The sequence below is a fragment of the Bos indicus x Bos taurus genome, chromosome 5 (genome assembly GCF_003369695.1).
Source record: "Bos indicus x Bos taurus breed Angus x Brahman F1 hybrid chromosome 5, Bos_hybrid_MaternalHap_v2.0, whole genome shotgun sequence".
Lineage (NCBI taxonomy): Eukaryota > Metazoa > Chordata > Mammalia > Artiodactyla > Bovidae > Bos > Bos indicus x Bos taurus.
The window spans coordinates 78,759,068-78,776,453 of record NC_040080.1 but is presented as its reverse complement, the minus strand read 5'-3'; the positions used below and the strand labels follow the sequence as shown (position 1 = coordinate 78,776,453).

At 33.7% G+C, this 17,386-nt stretch overlaps 1 protein-coding gene across 2 annotated transcripts in view; it reads left to right on the top strand.

Annotated features, from left to right (window-relative positions):
- The first annotated feature begins 704 nt into the window (after positions 1-704).
- Positions 705-17,386, top strand: part of ABCD2 (ATP binding cassette subfamily D member 2) — a 96,403-nt gene continuing 79,721 nt past the window's right edge. The window contains exons 1-5 of one of the 2 annotated variants that reach the window (XM_027542580.1): positions 705-1,963; positions 3,421-3,601; positions 13,304-13,425; positions 16,188-16,356; positions 17,068-17,162. In XM_027542580.1, the coding sequence (XP_027398381.1) occupies positions 1,028-1,963; positions 3,421-3,601; positions 13,304-13,425; positions 16,188-16,356; positions 17,068-17,162 (1,503 nt within the window). In that variant the 5' untranslated portion in view covers positions 705-1,027. The remainder of the gene's footprint in view (positions 1,964-3,420; positions 3,602-13,303; positions 13,426-16,187; positions 16,357-17,067; positions 17,163-17,386) is intronic. The other variant, XM_027542581.1, reaches the window with a different exon arrangement.

Here is a 17,386-nt window from a genome sequence, read left to right as displayed (position 1 = left end):
ACTCTAAAAACACAGGGGTGGTAGAAGTGAAACACTGCTCTCATTTATTTAATAGTCACTTTCTAAATAATCACCAGTGTATCAGATCTCCATTGTTAAGAATAGCAGTTATGGGGCTTGAAGATTTTTATTATAAGGACAAGTAAACTTTGGAATGAAGTCATAGCAAAGAATTATTTTGTATTAGACTGAAGACTTATCTCCCATTTATTTACAAAACAATAGCCTCATACAACTTGTTTGATAGGTTCTGGGATTTCATGTGAAATCACAGACACTAAAAAAAAAAAAAAAATGGGCGAGGGGAGAGTGCTGAAAAACAGATCCGAATATTTGATACTTTGTTTTTTTCCAGTGCCCCTCCCATATGCTACTTTCTTCTCCCTTTCAGATTCATTCCATACCCTTTATCTGTTGATCCTCTCCTCTGTCATCTCCCCGGTTCCTTCTCCGTCATTGGAAATCTCCCTTTTTAGCTCTTGGAAATCTCCCTTTCTTTTTGCTCTTCCTCTGTGGTATCTACTAAAACCTTAGCGAAGTGATGTATTTTCTGAAACTTCTATGGGTTTCTAAGTGACGCTGAGCATGCTCAGTCGCCTAGGCAGGTTTTGTCGCCAGCAGCTGCCCTGATTCGACCTCTCCAAAAATAGACATTTAACTCTGAACTGTTTAAGGATATAATTCGTTTTGCTCTCTCTTCATTTTCAAGGTTCAGAGGAAAGCAGCGAGGATTCCAAGGGTCCCTTCGTCCTTATAGCCAATGAGGGGCCTGAGAGGGAGGAGCTTGGGGCTGCTCCGTGCAGCTTGAGCTTCTGAGGGAATCATCCCCAGTAGACGCGGTGGAGCCTGAGCTCTGAAGCATCTGTCACAGAACAAAATTTTTAAAAATAAAAACAATAACAGAAGAGGAGAAACGCTGCAAACTATGGAACGCTGTAAAACTTTCTGAAACATTTGCTGGGGATTCCTGTGGAGTATGATATTTTAAAACCAATTCTTTTTGAAGCTGGCTTGGGTAACTGGGAAAATGATACATATGCTAAATGCAGCAGCTGATCGAGTGAAATGGACCAGATCAAGGGCTGCTAAAAGGGCTGCCTGTGTGGTAGCTGCAGCATATGCTCTGAAAACCCTCTATCCCATCATTGGCAAGCATTTAAAGCAATCTGGCCACAGGAAGAAAAAAGGCGCTTACCCGGCTGCGGAGAACAGAGAAATACTGCATTGCACCGAGGCCACTTGTAAAAAACCTTCACCTGGAGTGAATGCAGAGTTTTTCAAACAGCTACTAGAACTTCGGAAAATTCTCTTTCCAAAACTTGTGACCACTGAAACAGGATGGCTCTGCCTCCACTCGGTAGCTCTAATTTCAAGAACCTTTCTGTCTATTTATGTAGCAGGTTTGGATGGAAAAATTGTGAAAAGCATTGTGGAAAAGAAGCCTCGGACTTTCATCATCAAGTTAATCAAGTGGCTTATGATTGCCATCCCTGCCACCTTTGTCAACAGTGCAATAAGGTACTTGGAGGGCAAACTGGCCTTGGCCTTCAGAACTCGCCTAGTAGACCATGCCTATGAGACCTATTTTGCGAATCAGACTTATTATAAGGTGATCAATATGGATGGGAGGCTGGCAAACCCTGACCAGTCTCTCACTGAGGATATTATGATGTTTGCTCAGTCGGTGGCTCACTTGTACTCCAATCTGACCAAACCTATTTTAGATGTAATCCTAACCTCCTATACACTTATCCAAACTGCTACATCCAGAGGAGCAAGCCCAATTGGGCCCACTGTTTTAGCAGGGCTTGTGGTATATGCCACTGCTAAAGTGTTAAAAGCCTGCTCTCCCAAATTTGGTAAATTGGTGGCTGAAGAAGCTCATAGAAAAGGCTATTTGCGGTACGTGCACTCCAGAATCATAGCCAATGTTGAAGAAATTGCCTTTTACAGAGGACATAAGGTAAGAAAGAAATTAATATGATGGGTGAAATGTGAGATTGTTCAAACTGCCACTGCAGTGCCGGATACCATCTGTTGTATTGTTTTTGTGCTCATTTCTTTAGCATTTTGGATTCTTATGACGTTTAAAGCTGTATTAAAATATATGCTTTGTTACCCTTTTTAATCATAAGCTGTTAAAGAATTATGTGTTAAGTGAAAACTTTTCTAAAGTTTCATGAGAATAACATTTTCACCACTCTAAAAAGCTCTACTTATCTAAACATGCTCAGAATTATCTCCAAAGAATTTTCTTAAAACTAAAATCCTAACTAAGTAGATGGTCCTAGAACACTGAAGAAAAATATATGTTTTAAAGCTAAGTAAACATGCTTCCACTGAGATGGGAAATTTAGGATGCTATTGTTTGTTTGTTTATTTTTCAAGAGAAAAAAAAAGTGCTTTCATATGAGAAGACAAGTGTGACAATTTTGCATGACTGGTCAATGATGGAGTTCCTTAGTTCTAATAAGTATAGGAGAGTGACTTACAAATGGCATTTTCATTACTTATCATATTTTGAGACAAATAAAAAAAGATAGTGAAATGAAATTTTGCCTAGTTTTGAGGGAAAAGTAAAGATCAGAGACAAAGAAGGAAAAAGGAGTTCCAGAATATTTTTATATATTAAAGATTTTCAACATTTAGCAGGTCCCTAGAATAACCTAATTACATAAACTTGCAGTCCATTTAAGAATATTAAATATGACAGGAATCTTTAAATCTTAATACAAATGACCTGGCAAATTAAACAGTAAATTATTCTAAAGTTGAAATGGCATTATGATTATGAAGCAGAATTAATTTTCAAAACCATCAATTATTTTTAAAAATTTAGTAGTACCATTCTGAAGAAGAAAATTTAAAGCAGATTTAGGACTTATATTCCCACTTGAAAATTGGCCTCATACATTGTATAAATCATATTTATTTTGAATCATTGAACTCAGTGATATAAATTATAACATGCTGTAGGCTTCTTGCATTTAGACATAACATAGTAAATTGAGTGCTCAAAAGTAGGGTTAATTACACGTATACATGTCATGTGTTTATTTTCACTTATTTTTTGTGTGATCAAGGACAAGGTTCTAGCTATTCATGTTTTATGGATTATCATTTAGTGTTAACATCTTATACAGATAAGTTTGAAACCATAAGTATAAATCACTTGTCTGTATTTATATTTAAAATTATATATACTGAATATCAGATATTTAAAAAATAATTTAGATGTGATTACAACTGAAATAATGGCTAATTCTGACATAATCTGTATTTATTGGTTGTTAGAATCACAGATAAGAGTATACTAAGAAAGAGAAATATGAAATTATCTTTAAAGAAAGTCCTCAAACATACATTATTTATTTTTATAGTTCATACTAGGTTAATTCTTATCTCTTTTTCTCTCCATAGGTAGAAATGAACCAACTCCAGAAAAGTTACAAAGCTTTAGCAAATCAGATGAACCTCATTTTATCCAAACGTTTATGGTACATCATGATAGAGCAGTTCTTGATGAAGTATGTTTGGAGCAGCAGTGGACTAATTATGGTGGCTGTACCTATTATCACTGCAACTGGCTTTGCAGATGGTGGTAATGACATTTACACTCAATATTAAATATATGCTTCAGATTAATTCTTTTTAAAGTGTCACTGCTGGAGTTGTGTGAGTAAATTGTGTAGCCATCATTCTATAGTCCTTAATGGTCAGAAACAATGGGAAACTTTGAAACATCCAATAATAAGATCAACTGTTTACAAGAAGTGACTCAAAAGATCTTTCCAGCTCTGCAGTATTTCAGAAACCTCTGATGTAGTGTTTTGGGGGGTTAATCTTGAGCAATTTCAGTTATACTGCCTAGTAAAGAATATTTCTCTAGTTTACATTTAAACTCTACACAAATTAATACCTTCAAAAAGAGTATAATAGTTCTCACCATATATTATAAATTTCAGTTCTGCACATAACATGCTTTTAGTCTATAAGTATTCTATAACTGGATCTGCCTTGATTGTAATTTGAAGAGTCGGTTGACTACCTTAAACAATCAATAATACTGTTTCAGGGAGTGCTTCATTCCATGGAACAGGGCTTCCTCTACTTGTAGGCAGTATATTACATAACTTCCTATTTGGTGATATTGAGGGGATAAGGGTTGTAAAGTTGCATGTGTCTAATTCTGTCTTATCACTGTTTCAGTGGTTTTTTTTTTTTTCTTCAACATTTTTCATCCTTTGGGACAACTAAGAAATGTAAGGACAAGGAGGACAATATTAAAATGTTATGTAATATTTGAGATGGGAGTTTGGGTCTTAATTGGCAGGACAGATGTTATGAATTAAAAAAGAAGAATTTTCCTCTGTCTCTCCAAAGTAAAACATTCACCTTCCTCTTTAAAAATCATTTGACCAAACTTGGTGTTAGTATTGAAGGAACTAGACAAAAACATTGGCTTTGTGGTGAGACAGAGCTTTGCTCAACTCTGCTTTTCCTCTTTTTGCGTGTGTCCTGTTAGTCAAGTTAATTAAACTGTCTAAACCTCAGTTTCCTCATCTGTATCAGATGTATTCCTTTCTGTATCAGAAAGACTACTTCAGAGTGCTGTTGTGAGAATTTAGGAGAAAAAAGTATCAAGAACATCAGTGTTCTTAATACATGGTGATAATTATTGCCTAGAAAACAAATGGCAACACTAAGAAAAATGTAACAGAATTCACACTATTTACAGTTATTTTTGGTACAGAATTAAGTATTAACAGTTTGTTTGAAGTCATCCAATAAAAAACAAAAAAATTACCATGTGCTTTAATATTTTAAAACAGTACTTCAATGCTTTACCAATTCTTACAAAAACACTTGTCAAATTTGAGTCATTCTCAACTAAACTTATTCATTTTGGTAAAGTAGAATTTGTCAGTCCCTTGTGATAAGTGATATATATACCAAATGTACTCTACAGCTCAACTGTCTAATAGACAATGTATTTAGACCACGAGGAAAACTGAATTCTACCTGTTCATTTAATGCTTTCAAAATTTGTTTTAATCATTTAAAAAGTTTATATTGAAAAGGGCATTGTTAGTATTTTAAATTTAATCTTTTCATAATGAAATAAAATAAATTGCTTTTCCAAAAGAGTATTAGAGAAAAAAAGACACAAACCTATATGGTCTTAAGATTAGTTCTACTAAGAAATTTAGCAAAATTGTCAAATATTTATAGTGAATATGTACAAGTTTATGGACATTTTAAAGGTTTGTGTATAATGTATATTAGAAACTACCCTAATAACAAAATTATGATGTTGTTCTTAGCCTTTAGAAGAACTGATCTTATTAGAAAACCTTGGAGTATTCAACATAGAGCAGAGAAAATGTAGCTATTAATGGTGACAAATTAACACCACAGAGACCAGTAAGAAGTAAACAATGTATGCAAAAATCTAATAGTCTTACTTCGTAGATGATGTAATAAGATGTTTAAAAATAAATACTATGAATCTAGAAAGTACCATAGTAACTTAAAAAACAGCATTAAAATTTTAGATTGAAAATGTGATAATAGTCCGTTTGATGCAAGTGAAACAAAATAATTCTTAAAACTTCTTTTCAAAAGAAAGCTTTATGAAAAGAAAAGCAATATAATAATTTCATAGAAGAATAAAATGAATTCATATGATGATATTTTTATGAAACTATGCTTCAATATTGTAATTTCTAAGATTACTGTATATATCCTTGTAATATTTGTGTGTATATAATTACTAAATATATTTGACTTATAATGATATAATACATGAAAATATTAAGTTATCATTTTACTCTGACAAAATAATTAATTTTTTAAGATAATGACATTATTTTTGAGGCTTTGGGTGTTGGAATTAAATACTATCTATTCTAATCTTGGAGAAGGAAATGGCAGCCCACTTCAGTATTCTTGCCTGGAAAATCCCATGGACGGAGGAGCCTGGTAGGTTACTGTCCGTGGGGTCGCAAAGAGTCGGACATGACTAAGCGACTTCACTTACACTTTCACTTTCATTCTAATCTAGTCTTCAATCTTAATTTATGCTTAGGCCCTGAGTTGTCTCTTACATTAGAGATAAATGAAGTGCATGATACTATATATTTTAATGCAAAATAGATCGGGAAAATGGGTGAATAAGAGAACAATAGCAAAGAGAAAAAGGGTAAAAGGTAGAAAAGAGGAAAGAAAGAGAATAAAGGAAGAAACAGGCTACTGTTCAAATCTTGATTGCTATTTTATTCATCCTTGAGAAAGTTGCAGAAACTGTATATGCGTAAATTTTCCTTTCTTAACTGTAGGAATAATAATGTATTTTAAGAATTGTTAAGAAATTATATATAATATATTTAATGTGCCTTGAAACAGTCCATGGCAAATAGTAAGAATTTAGGTGGAAGCAATGGTTAATGTTTATTATATTCTTATGCTGTGGGCTCTGGTATCAGATTGTCTGGGTTCAAATCTGACTTTTTCATTTATTAGGTTGTGACATAGGACAATTCATTAAACCTTTTTGTACTTGAGTTTCCCCATTCGAAACTGGGAGAAATTATAGCAGAGTTGTTATGAAGATTAAAGAAGATCACATGTGTAAAATTTAGAACAATGCCTGCATCATAAGAATTGTTCAATAGATGTTTGCTGGTCTGATTATTATTGTTAAAGGGGCAAGACATTTGAAAGTGATTAGAAAGTTGGTGGTAAAGATGAAGATAGGAGGAATAGCCTCCTATCTTATCCTATCATATCCTATCTTATCCTATCATTAGGATAATCCTAAATTATCCTATCATAATTTTGGCAAGAGGAGAAAAGAAAAATAGTTGTGTAGTAGATTTATTATACTATATAGCTACAACTTTTAAAATCTTGTGATAAGAACAAGATTACACTTATTAATATATTGAGGTTCACATTGCAAAATTGCATATGTTGTCATGTCATTTTCACATCAAAAGAGGAATTTAGAGGAGTGATCTAGTCAGGAGCCCCAAATCTGCCTAAGGTCACACAAATGGTTAGTGAAAGCACTAAGGATAGAAGACTTTATATAATTCCTTGTGTAATGCCTTTTTCTCCTTCACTGTGCTGTCTTTATATTAACTATATTGGAACTTACTCTATAAGGGACTTACTTGAGACCAAGTAATCATGGGAGCAAATCATTGAAAAAGAGGGATTGATTATTAATTATATATAATCTGTTATTTTTACAGAAGACAGTACTCCTTTATTTGCTTCTCATTAAGATAAAGACTGAAATTATGTGAAGGAAATAGTTACCTGGGGGCTATAATCTCAATTGTTTTAATTTTATTGACCACTTCTATTCATATCAAGAGCAATTCTGAAAAAGGTTAGGAAAAGCTACTTATAAGTCTCTCCTGCCAGATCTTATTACGGGCACCTAACAAGCAAGGAAGAGAGCAGCTTAGTCACTGGTGCTGCCAATATTGGTAATCTGATAGTGTAAGGTGCACATCAGAAGTAGCAACTGAGAGGTACTGCTCTTACGAATAGAACTAAATTTTCCCCAACACCCTAGTAACATGGGTGATGTTTTTATTCTCAAAAGTGTACCTGCAACAAGACTATATCTAGGCTCCTGCTACATTAGTATGTCTCATATTCTAATGTAAAATTATTGAAATAAAATGTTATATTGTAGGTCAATTTAGATATGATAGGTGGCAAGAATACAAAGAGGAGCTATACAAAAAAGATCTTCATGACACAGGTAACCACGATGGAGTGATCACTTAGCTAGAGCCAGACATCCTCGAATGCGAAGTCAAGTGGGCCTTAGGAAGCATCACTACAAACAAACCCAGCTGAGCTATTTAAATCCTGAAAGATGATGCTGTGAAAGTGCTGTACTCAATGTGCCAGTGCATTTGGAAAACTCAGCAGTGGCCACAGGACTGGAAAAGGTCAGTTTTCATCCCAATCCCAAAGAAAGACAATGCCAAAGAATGCTCAAACTACCACATAATTGCACTCATCTCACATGCTAACAAAGTAATGCTCAAAATTCCCCAAGTGAGGCTTCAATAGTATGTGAACCAAGAACTTCCAGATGTTCAAGCTGGATTTAGAAAAGGCAGAGGAACCAGAGATCAAATTGCCAACATCCGTTGGATCATAGAAAAAGCAAGAGAGTTCCAGAAAAAGCATCTACTTCTGCTTTATTGACTATGCCAAAGCCTTAAACTCTGTGGATACAAACAAGCTATGGAAAATGCTTCAAGAGATGGGAACACCAGACCTCCTTACCTGCCTCCTGAGAAATCTGTATGCAGGTCAAGAAGCAACAGTTAGAATGGAGGTGGAACAACAGACTGGTTCCAAATTGGAAAAGGATTACATCAAGGCTGTGTACTGTCACCCTGCTTATTTAACTTATACGCAGAGTACATCATGCAAAATGCCAGGCTGGATGAAGTATAAGCTGGAATCAAGATTGCCAGGAGAAATATCAGTAACCTCAGATATGCAGATGACACTACCTGTATGGCAGAAAGTGAAAAGGAACTGAAAAGCCTCATGATGAAAGTGAAAGAGGAGAGTGAAAAGGCTGGCTTAAAACTGAACATTCAAAACTAAGAACATAGTATCTGGTCCCATCACTTCATGGCAAATAGATAGGGAAACATGGAAACAGTGACAGATTTTATTTTCTTGGGCTCCAAATTCACTGCAGATAGTGATTGCAGCCGTGAAATTAAGATGCTTGCTCCTTGGAAGAAGAGCTATGACCAACCCAGACAGCATATAAAAAGCAGAGACATTACTTTGCCAACAAAGGTCCGTCTAGTCAAAGCTATGGTTTTTCCAGTCGTCATGTATGGATGTGAGAGTTGGACCATAAAGCAAGCTGAGTGCCAAAGAACTGATGCTTTTGAACTGTGGTGTTGGAGAAGACTCTTGAGAATCCCTTGCACTGCCAGGAGATCAAACCAGTCAATCTTAAAGGAAATCAGTTCTGAATATTCATTGGAAGAACTGATGTTGAAGGTGAAACTCCAAGACTTTGGCCACCTGGTGTAAAGAACCACCTCATTGGAAAAGACCCTGAAGCTCGAAAGCTTAAATATGGGAGGAGAAGGGGATGACAGAGGATGAGATTGATGGATGGCATCACCAACTCGATGCACATGAGTTTGAGCAAGCTCCAAGAGTTGGTGATAGACAAGAAAGCCTGGCGTGCTGCAGCCCATGGGCTCACAAAGAGTCAGACACGACTTAATGACTGAACTGAACTGAATTGTCCTGTTGACCAATTATCATAACAGCGATTATCAATATATATCAGACATACTTTTAGCTGTAAGTAGCTATGCATCTAAGTAGTTACATTTGTAAAGTATAATACGTATGTCAACAGGACATAGTCATTAGTGTACCACTCAATGACTTGTCATAAAGTTAACACATATACGTAATCACCACTCAGAAGAAATAGAAGCTTACCTTCATCCCAGAAGTCCTCATACCCTTTCCCAGACCTATCCTCATCCTAAGGCTACCACCCCCATCCCTACTTATTTCTACCCCTGCCACGCCTCATCAAAGGTAATTATTTTACTGACCATTTATTAGTAGTAGACCATTTATTTGCTGGTTTTGGAATCTTCCATAAGTAACCTTGTATAGTATGTATAAGCATTCTAGTTGTTCCATTCTATGCCAGTGTTTGATGTCAGTCTTTTTCACTCAGGTATTTTTCATTTTAGGTATATGGTAAGTTTTTAGTGATACCTCATTGTAGTCTTACCATTTCTTTGTTGACAAATGAGATTAAGCACTTTTTTTCATTTGTTGGCCATTTGGATAGCCATTCTTATGAAATACTGATAATTTTTTTGATTAATTTTAAATTGTTTTTAAATATGTTTTTTCTTACTGATTTGTAAAAGCTGTTATGTATTCTGTAGTAAGTCTTTTGTCAGACACATGCACAAAATGTCCAATATTTTTCCCAGTTGATTCTTCCTTTTTCAATCTCTTAACAGCTTGTCTAAGTGAAGTAATCATTTTAATATAATTCAGTCTGTCAATTAATTCTTTGTGGTTAATGGCTTTGTGTCCTGTTTAAGAAATATTTGTCTAACCCAAGGTCATAAGATATTGTCCAATTTTATCTCTTAGAAATTAATTATTTTTCATTTCACATCAGTCTACTCAAAGTTGATATGTGGTATGAGGTTGGATAAGGCTGTAAGTTTTTGCTGAGATTTTTCAAGATGTCAAAGGTAAAATATAAATAAAAAGAAAGAAATTCAAATATAAATCAAAGGGTAAAAGTACAAAAGAAGAACCTACTTTTTCAACTTTTATGAAATTAACAGACAATTTTCTTAGAACAGTGTTAGGTTTATGGGAGAATTTATCAGAAAGTACAGTGTACCTACCAGAGTTTCCCCTCTTATTTACATCTTGTGTTAGTGTTGTACGTTCATTACAACTAATAAACCATAATTTATACATTGTTAACTGAAGTCCATAGTTTACATTAGGGTTCACTCTTTGCATCATACGGTTCTACAGGATTTGAGAAATTATGACATAATTTTAAAATCCTTCATTTTAAAATCCTTTTTCATCTTTTCAGTGAAATAGTAACTGATATGACCATGTTTCAATATATACCTATTATTATCAGGCCTGGAAAATACTAATAAGATGAGAATATAATGCTAACTATTAAATCCTTCAATGTAGAACGTTTGAAAAAATATTGAAAATATTTGGTAAGGAAAATGAAATGTGTCTACCTAGCATACAAAATAGTTGAGGGCTTTAGGTTGTGAGTTTATATGTCTAACAGACACTAAGAAATCTGACCTTATCATAGAAGTCACATAGTTCCCTACTGTGTGTATGATAAAATACTCCTGCACTGCTCTTAAACCACCTGCTAAAGAACAATTAGTAGAATAAAAATATCAAATGAAATCTTTCCGGAGCTATTTGTGATTTTGTTACAAATTTGCAAGTTTAAAAGCTTGGATAAAACCCAGTAGGTGTTAGTCTGCCAAAGTAGTATAGAAAGTAGCATCCTATACCAGACAGCAGTCTGTCTGTGCTAGTGTTCTCTTTTTAATACAGACTGTCAGTGAAAGCTGTTACTCAAACCCCTAATTGATAAAATCCCATAATTAGTTTAGCCAGATTCTCTGCGTCAAAACTATTTTAGCACTTTAACTGATATAGCAATCACTATTTTGGTAGCTTGCTGAGAGTCCTTTGTTAATTTTTTGTGGCTGTCTAAATTTTGCCACACATTTAAATGTTCTTTAGTATATGAAGATTCTGTTCCCAGTTTATCCAATCACGTCTTTCTTTTCTTACTTACACTAACTCTTACAGCCTTTCTTTGTACAACTAACTTCCAGGGAAACAAAAATAATTCTCTAAAGCAGTGCTCAATAGCCAAACCAGGAGGTTCCCATGAACTCATGGTTGTTCTGATTCTCAAAATAAAATCAGTGCTTGCCACCAACCAATACTGTAACTTGACCAAGTTATTTATTCAATTGGCATTGCTTGAAATTTCTCTTCCCCGAGATATTGCTTATGCTGTACTTGTGATCTTTTAAAATTTTATGCTGTCTTCAAGCCCTCACTCACAGTCTGTTTCTCCATGAAGCATTTTCTGTCTCTTTCATCAAGAAATTATTTTCGTCTCTTTCAAATGCATCACACTAACTCTCCTCATAGGTTGCCCTGCATTGTTATTTGGAAACTTGTCTTCTGTCCTACCAAACTGTAAGCTCCCTAAGGAAAGAGTTTGAAAAGCACATTTAATCCTTGCATGTCCTATAGCACCTTGCCTAATTTCTTGTAAATCTTGCTGTTCAGTGAATATCTGCTGAATGAATTTACCTTCTATTATGCATGGATCCCTTTCAGACTCAGCTGAGCTGTCTATGAGCAAGTAAAGGTGAAAGTATCTGATAATTATATCTGGGCACATGTTAAATACTTGCATTGTCAGGGAGAAAAAAAAGCCATTTTTTGCTGAGATAAATCCAGATGAAATAAATATCACAGTGGCTATGATATATGGCTATATTATTCTAATTTCCTTCATTAATTTATAGCTTTCAATTTTGAACTTTGGTGATAGTCTGTAGAAAGACTGGATGGAGAATCAAATTGATGGCAAGATAAAAGTAATGACCTCGAGAGAATAATTTTGAAGAGCAAGACTAAACTTGCTTGATATAAAATAACAACACTTACAAAAAATAAAAAATAATGGAGAAGGCATTGGCAACCCACTCCAGTACTCTTGCCTGGAAAATCCATGGACGGAGGAGCCTGATAGGCTGCAGTCCATGGGGTCGCTAAGAGTCGGACACGACTGAGCGACTTCACTTTCACTTTTCATTTTCATGCATTGGAGAAGGAAATGGCAACCCACTCCAGTGTTCTTGCCTGGAGAATCCCAGGGACAGGGGTGCCTGGTGAGCTGCCGTCTATGGGGTTGCAGAGTTGGAAACAACTGAAGCGACTTAGCAGCAGCAGCAGCAACATTTAAGAGCGATTATTATAAGCTACGGATTAGGCTAGCATCGAATAGTAGGTTCTAAACACTCTGGTGAGTTAAGAAGAGTGAATAAAATACAGTTTTGCCCCTTAAATAACTTATAGTCCACTGGCAAAGCCAGACAAGGATTTCCAGGGAAACTTGTATTAAATAGTTAACTGTTTAAGAAAGAGCTCGGCACAAAGGAAAGTATATTAAAATCAGAAGAAATTGTATATGCAAATACTAGACAGTAAACAGAATTTTACCTGTTTGGGTGTTGCTGAACTGTAGGGTGAAAGTTGAAACGAGTAGACAGAGGTAGATTATAATGGTCAGCTACTTTGCATTTCTTTTAAAAGAAATCACACTAGAAATGTTTGCTTAGATTCCAGTTAGTGGTTTTTTTATTGACTGAATCAGTAGCATTTTTTTACCTGGCTGTAATAGAGCAGGGAGTTGAATTTGGTAAGGGTTAAAAGAATGCTTAATGAAAATTGTCTTAATACCTATAGATTTAATTCTTCTAACTCTCCTAGAAAAATAAGACAAAGGAAGATTTGAATAAAATCTGATACAAATACTATATTTGTAATAATTCATTAATTTCTAGGAAATCCTGATACTAATGAAAAGTTCACATATGATTGAGTCACAGCTTGAATCAAAACTCAGTATAAAATAAAACATTTAGTTACTTAAAAAATTCAATAGTTTTTAATTTGCTTTTAGATCTAGAGGATGGTCAGAAACAAGCTATGGTTAGTGAACGGACAGAAGCCTTTACCACTGCTCGAAATTTATTGGCTTCTGGAGCTGATGCTATTGAAAGGATTATGTCTTCATACAAAGAGGTACTTGTATTTCTTGTCAGTTTGATTTAAATAAGATGTATGAAAATCAAGCAAAAATGTAAATTACTACATATGTTTATTGTTTTGGAAACATCTATTCTCTAGCAAAAACTGCTAAGAGTAAAATCAAGATAAAGGACAAGTCCCAAGTGTATTTATTATCTTTCAGTTTTTATACTCTAAATTGTCAACTCCTCTTTTTCTGTCTGTAGTATAACATATTTGTTTTTTAAATTTTACCAAGAGGCCTTTTGGTATGCATTCTGGAGTGAGAATGTCTCAATTTAAATTCCTGCTCCAGTGTTTGCAAATTATTTGAATTCAACCTGTTTGTGTCTATTTCTTCATCTGTAAAATAGGGATAATGAAGGCGATGACTTTGTAGAGTTATGATAGTAAGCACTTTTATAAATGTTAGCCAATAATATTACTTATACACCTTACAAACTTTTACTTATCCCTCAAGTCGACCACATATAAGAAACCCTTTTGTGATTCCACTTTCTTTTTGAAGCCTGGGTCTTCCTTCTTTGTGCTCATAGTACACCTGGTGCTTTACCACATTGTAATTGTTTATTTCCTGCTTGAGACCCTGAGTGGAAAGCAGGAATTATCTTATTCATCTTTACATTTTTAACATCTATTTTAATGTTTAGATTGTATATGGTCAGTAAATGTTTCCTGAAAGAATGGTAGTACGATCTACAAACAGACCTACAGATATCACAGGGTTAAGATTAAAAGTCACTCTTCAATTCAGATATTAAATAATATTCCCATGGATAGTCATTCTTGCTATTAATGACTCCTGTGGCTTTTGTATCTATATAGATTGCCAGAGCATCATTATAAATTTATCTGCCTATTAAATTATCCTTGAATAAATTATATAAGATAGTTGCAAAGTTTGTGATTTGCTGACAGAACTTTTCAGTTTCTTTCAACAACTGATTTATTGAATTTTTTTTTAAAAGATAAAACCAGTTGTTTAGGGCCATAAAGCAAAACAGCTCAAAAAATTTTTTTCAAATAGTAATTTTGATAATCTGGAGACATAGCTTTGAGGGTAGGTTTTTTGATCTAATAAATTTCTTATTAAAATTAAATGACAAATCAAAATTGTATACAATTCACATTCAAATACTTTGCTAAGTCACAGAGAGAATATCAATTTGTTTTTCTAGATTGTCTCCAACATAAGAAATGATTGCATTTTGTTTTATTTTGACTGTATGTGCATTGAATCATAGAATTTTCACTTCTAAAGAATCTTATTATTGCTGTGAAAGCACATGAAAGCATCATGGTTTTCCACTAGCTCTGAAGGGAACCAGATTTCTTTTTAGAGAAACCCCCTTTTCATATATCTTGAAGTAATTTGTCGGCAATCGCATTCTCATTTTTTTTTTTTTTTACACTCTTGGCCCATTCACCTCTGCATCCTGTTATACTAACTCAGTGCCTTCTGCCTTTTTCAATTGACCTCCAAATATGTTTAGATTTGTTTTACACAAATATATTTTCCTGTATTTCTTTTGGATCCATATTTTGTTAATCCTTAGCGCTGTTTACCTCTACTTGGAAACTCAAAAAATTCTTCTAGGAAATGTTTTAGAAACTATCCTATATAATAAGTATAACATTAATATACAGAAATGAAATACTCATCTGATTATAGACCTCTCACATGGTAGAAACAAGTGGCAGAAGGCTTTTAATGATAATACCTGTTCATTCCCTGCTTTAGTTTTGTACTCACAAAAATCTTACACAAATATTGGTATTATATTAGTCCACAGTTTACTGTTTACATGATATTTATTAGTGACATGCCTTTCTTATTGATACCAATATCCTACTAAACAATTCTATAAGGGAATGTTTTTTATTGCGTCCTTTATGTTGAGAAAGATGGTCTTAACAGGACATGAATCACCTTTCACATGAGTCACCTTGATAACGAAGTGTTCTTTTAATAGAAAAGTAGCAGAGATTCAACCTAAATTGGACAACTGGCAGAATAGGAGCAAGACACCATTTTATTGAGTCTTTTAACTAAAACAAAGATTTACCTCATAATCTCATCTAGAAAAAAGTCATATTTAATATTTCTCTTTGGGCATATACATCATGTTTGGCTTGAAAAGAAACTGAATCTTGGGATTTGGCCTGAAAAGAATTTAAAGTTTTTCACTGAGCTGACTCAATGTTGGTATCTTCTAGCAGGGGTAAATTTAGGAATTTTGCGCCTAATTTAGGAATTTTGATAACCACTTTGACTTAGATTATTTCTTAACAAGAAAAAAATGCATTTTTCTTCTTAAAATCTTCTATTTTAAATTGAAAAAACATATCAAAATAATTTCATTGAATGAATTTAAGCTTTACACAAAACTTCTAATTTCTGGAAATCAAGTGTCCATGTAAATGGAGCCAAATCAAAAAATCGATTGAAAGACTTTGGAAGATTTTTAAGTCTCATTAATATTCTGAAATCTTTACATGTCACTCTGAATCCTGACTTGAATAAATAATTTTGATGAGTTTTATAATTCCAGTCAAGCTTAAACTGTCAACTTGCTATGCTTTTTCTTGGTAAGCTTTTTAGTGCTGCTAGTTTTAGTTATCAGATATGCTTACCTATTTTTCACATAATAAAATAAGACCTTTAACATTAAATCAAGAATCCTATGTGATTGCATATTTGTTTAAAAGTCTGTCTTGAGTATATTAACTATTTTATATCACTGCGTTGGTTTTAGATAACTGAATTAGCAGGCTATACTGCTCGAGTATACAACATGTTTTGGGTTTTTGATGAAGTAAAAAGAGGCATTTATAAGAGAACTGCTGTCTTGCAAGAGTGTGAAAACCATAGCAAGGGTGGAGCTAACATAGAAATACCCCTCAGTGAGACATTGGAAATCAAAGGTATTAAACTCAAATGTTTTTGTACATCTATATTTTAAGTGTTTATCAACAGAACCAAGGTATTTTAGAAGATAGCTAAGGAACCAACATTTAGTTATTTAAACAATTATTCCTAAAGTTAGTGCTGTATTTTGAGGAGTAGTGACTAAAATTATCATAAAAAATACTATACTACTTTTATTTCAGATAAAATGTCTAGAATAATTCCTGGAAACTGTACATATGGCAGAGTGATTTTTTTTTTGCTTTTAAAATTCAAATAATAGAATTAATGTTATATTATTCTCTTTTATTCTATCATTTGATTTTGTTATTATAGTTTTAAAGATTGTTTTCTATGTCTTTGTTTCCTTTCTGCAGCATTGTTTTTTTTTTCTGTAGGAAAGTTTAATTTAGAGAAATAAGTAGTTATAAACAATGTAGCTAATACCAGATAGAGTTTATCTTTGCTCTCATTTTGATGTTAACATCATATTATTGTAGAATAATATTTCTGGGAAAGATAGTCCAAAGAGATACATCAAAATGTGCAAGTTTACATTAGACTTTGTTTTAGATATAGATATCCATATTTGCATTCATTTCTATAACTTATTACTGTGAATTATCTTTATAGTAAATTTATCTGTTATGCTGCATTATACTTTAAGTTATTTAATTAGCAATAACACATGATACCTTTTGAAATGTAAACTGTTCCTTAACTTATAGGAAAAGTTATTGATGTGGAGCATGGAATTATTTGTGAAAATGTTCCCATAATTACACCAACGGGAGAAGTGGTGGCTTCCAGACTAAACTTCAAAGTAAGATGATATTCAAGAATCTTCTGATTTTTGCCAACACACTAATATAAAAGAACTCAGAATTCTTGTACCTTATATTAAATACTTGGAGGAAGCATATGGAAAGGAGGGGAAATCAAGAAAGGTAGGCATAGTGACTCAATTACAGAATCAGTTACTTCCTCAGAAAGCAGAAAGAAACAGAAATTTAATTTCTACTGCTCTATTGCCTGGTTGAAAATCAA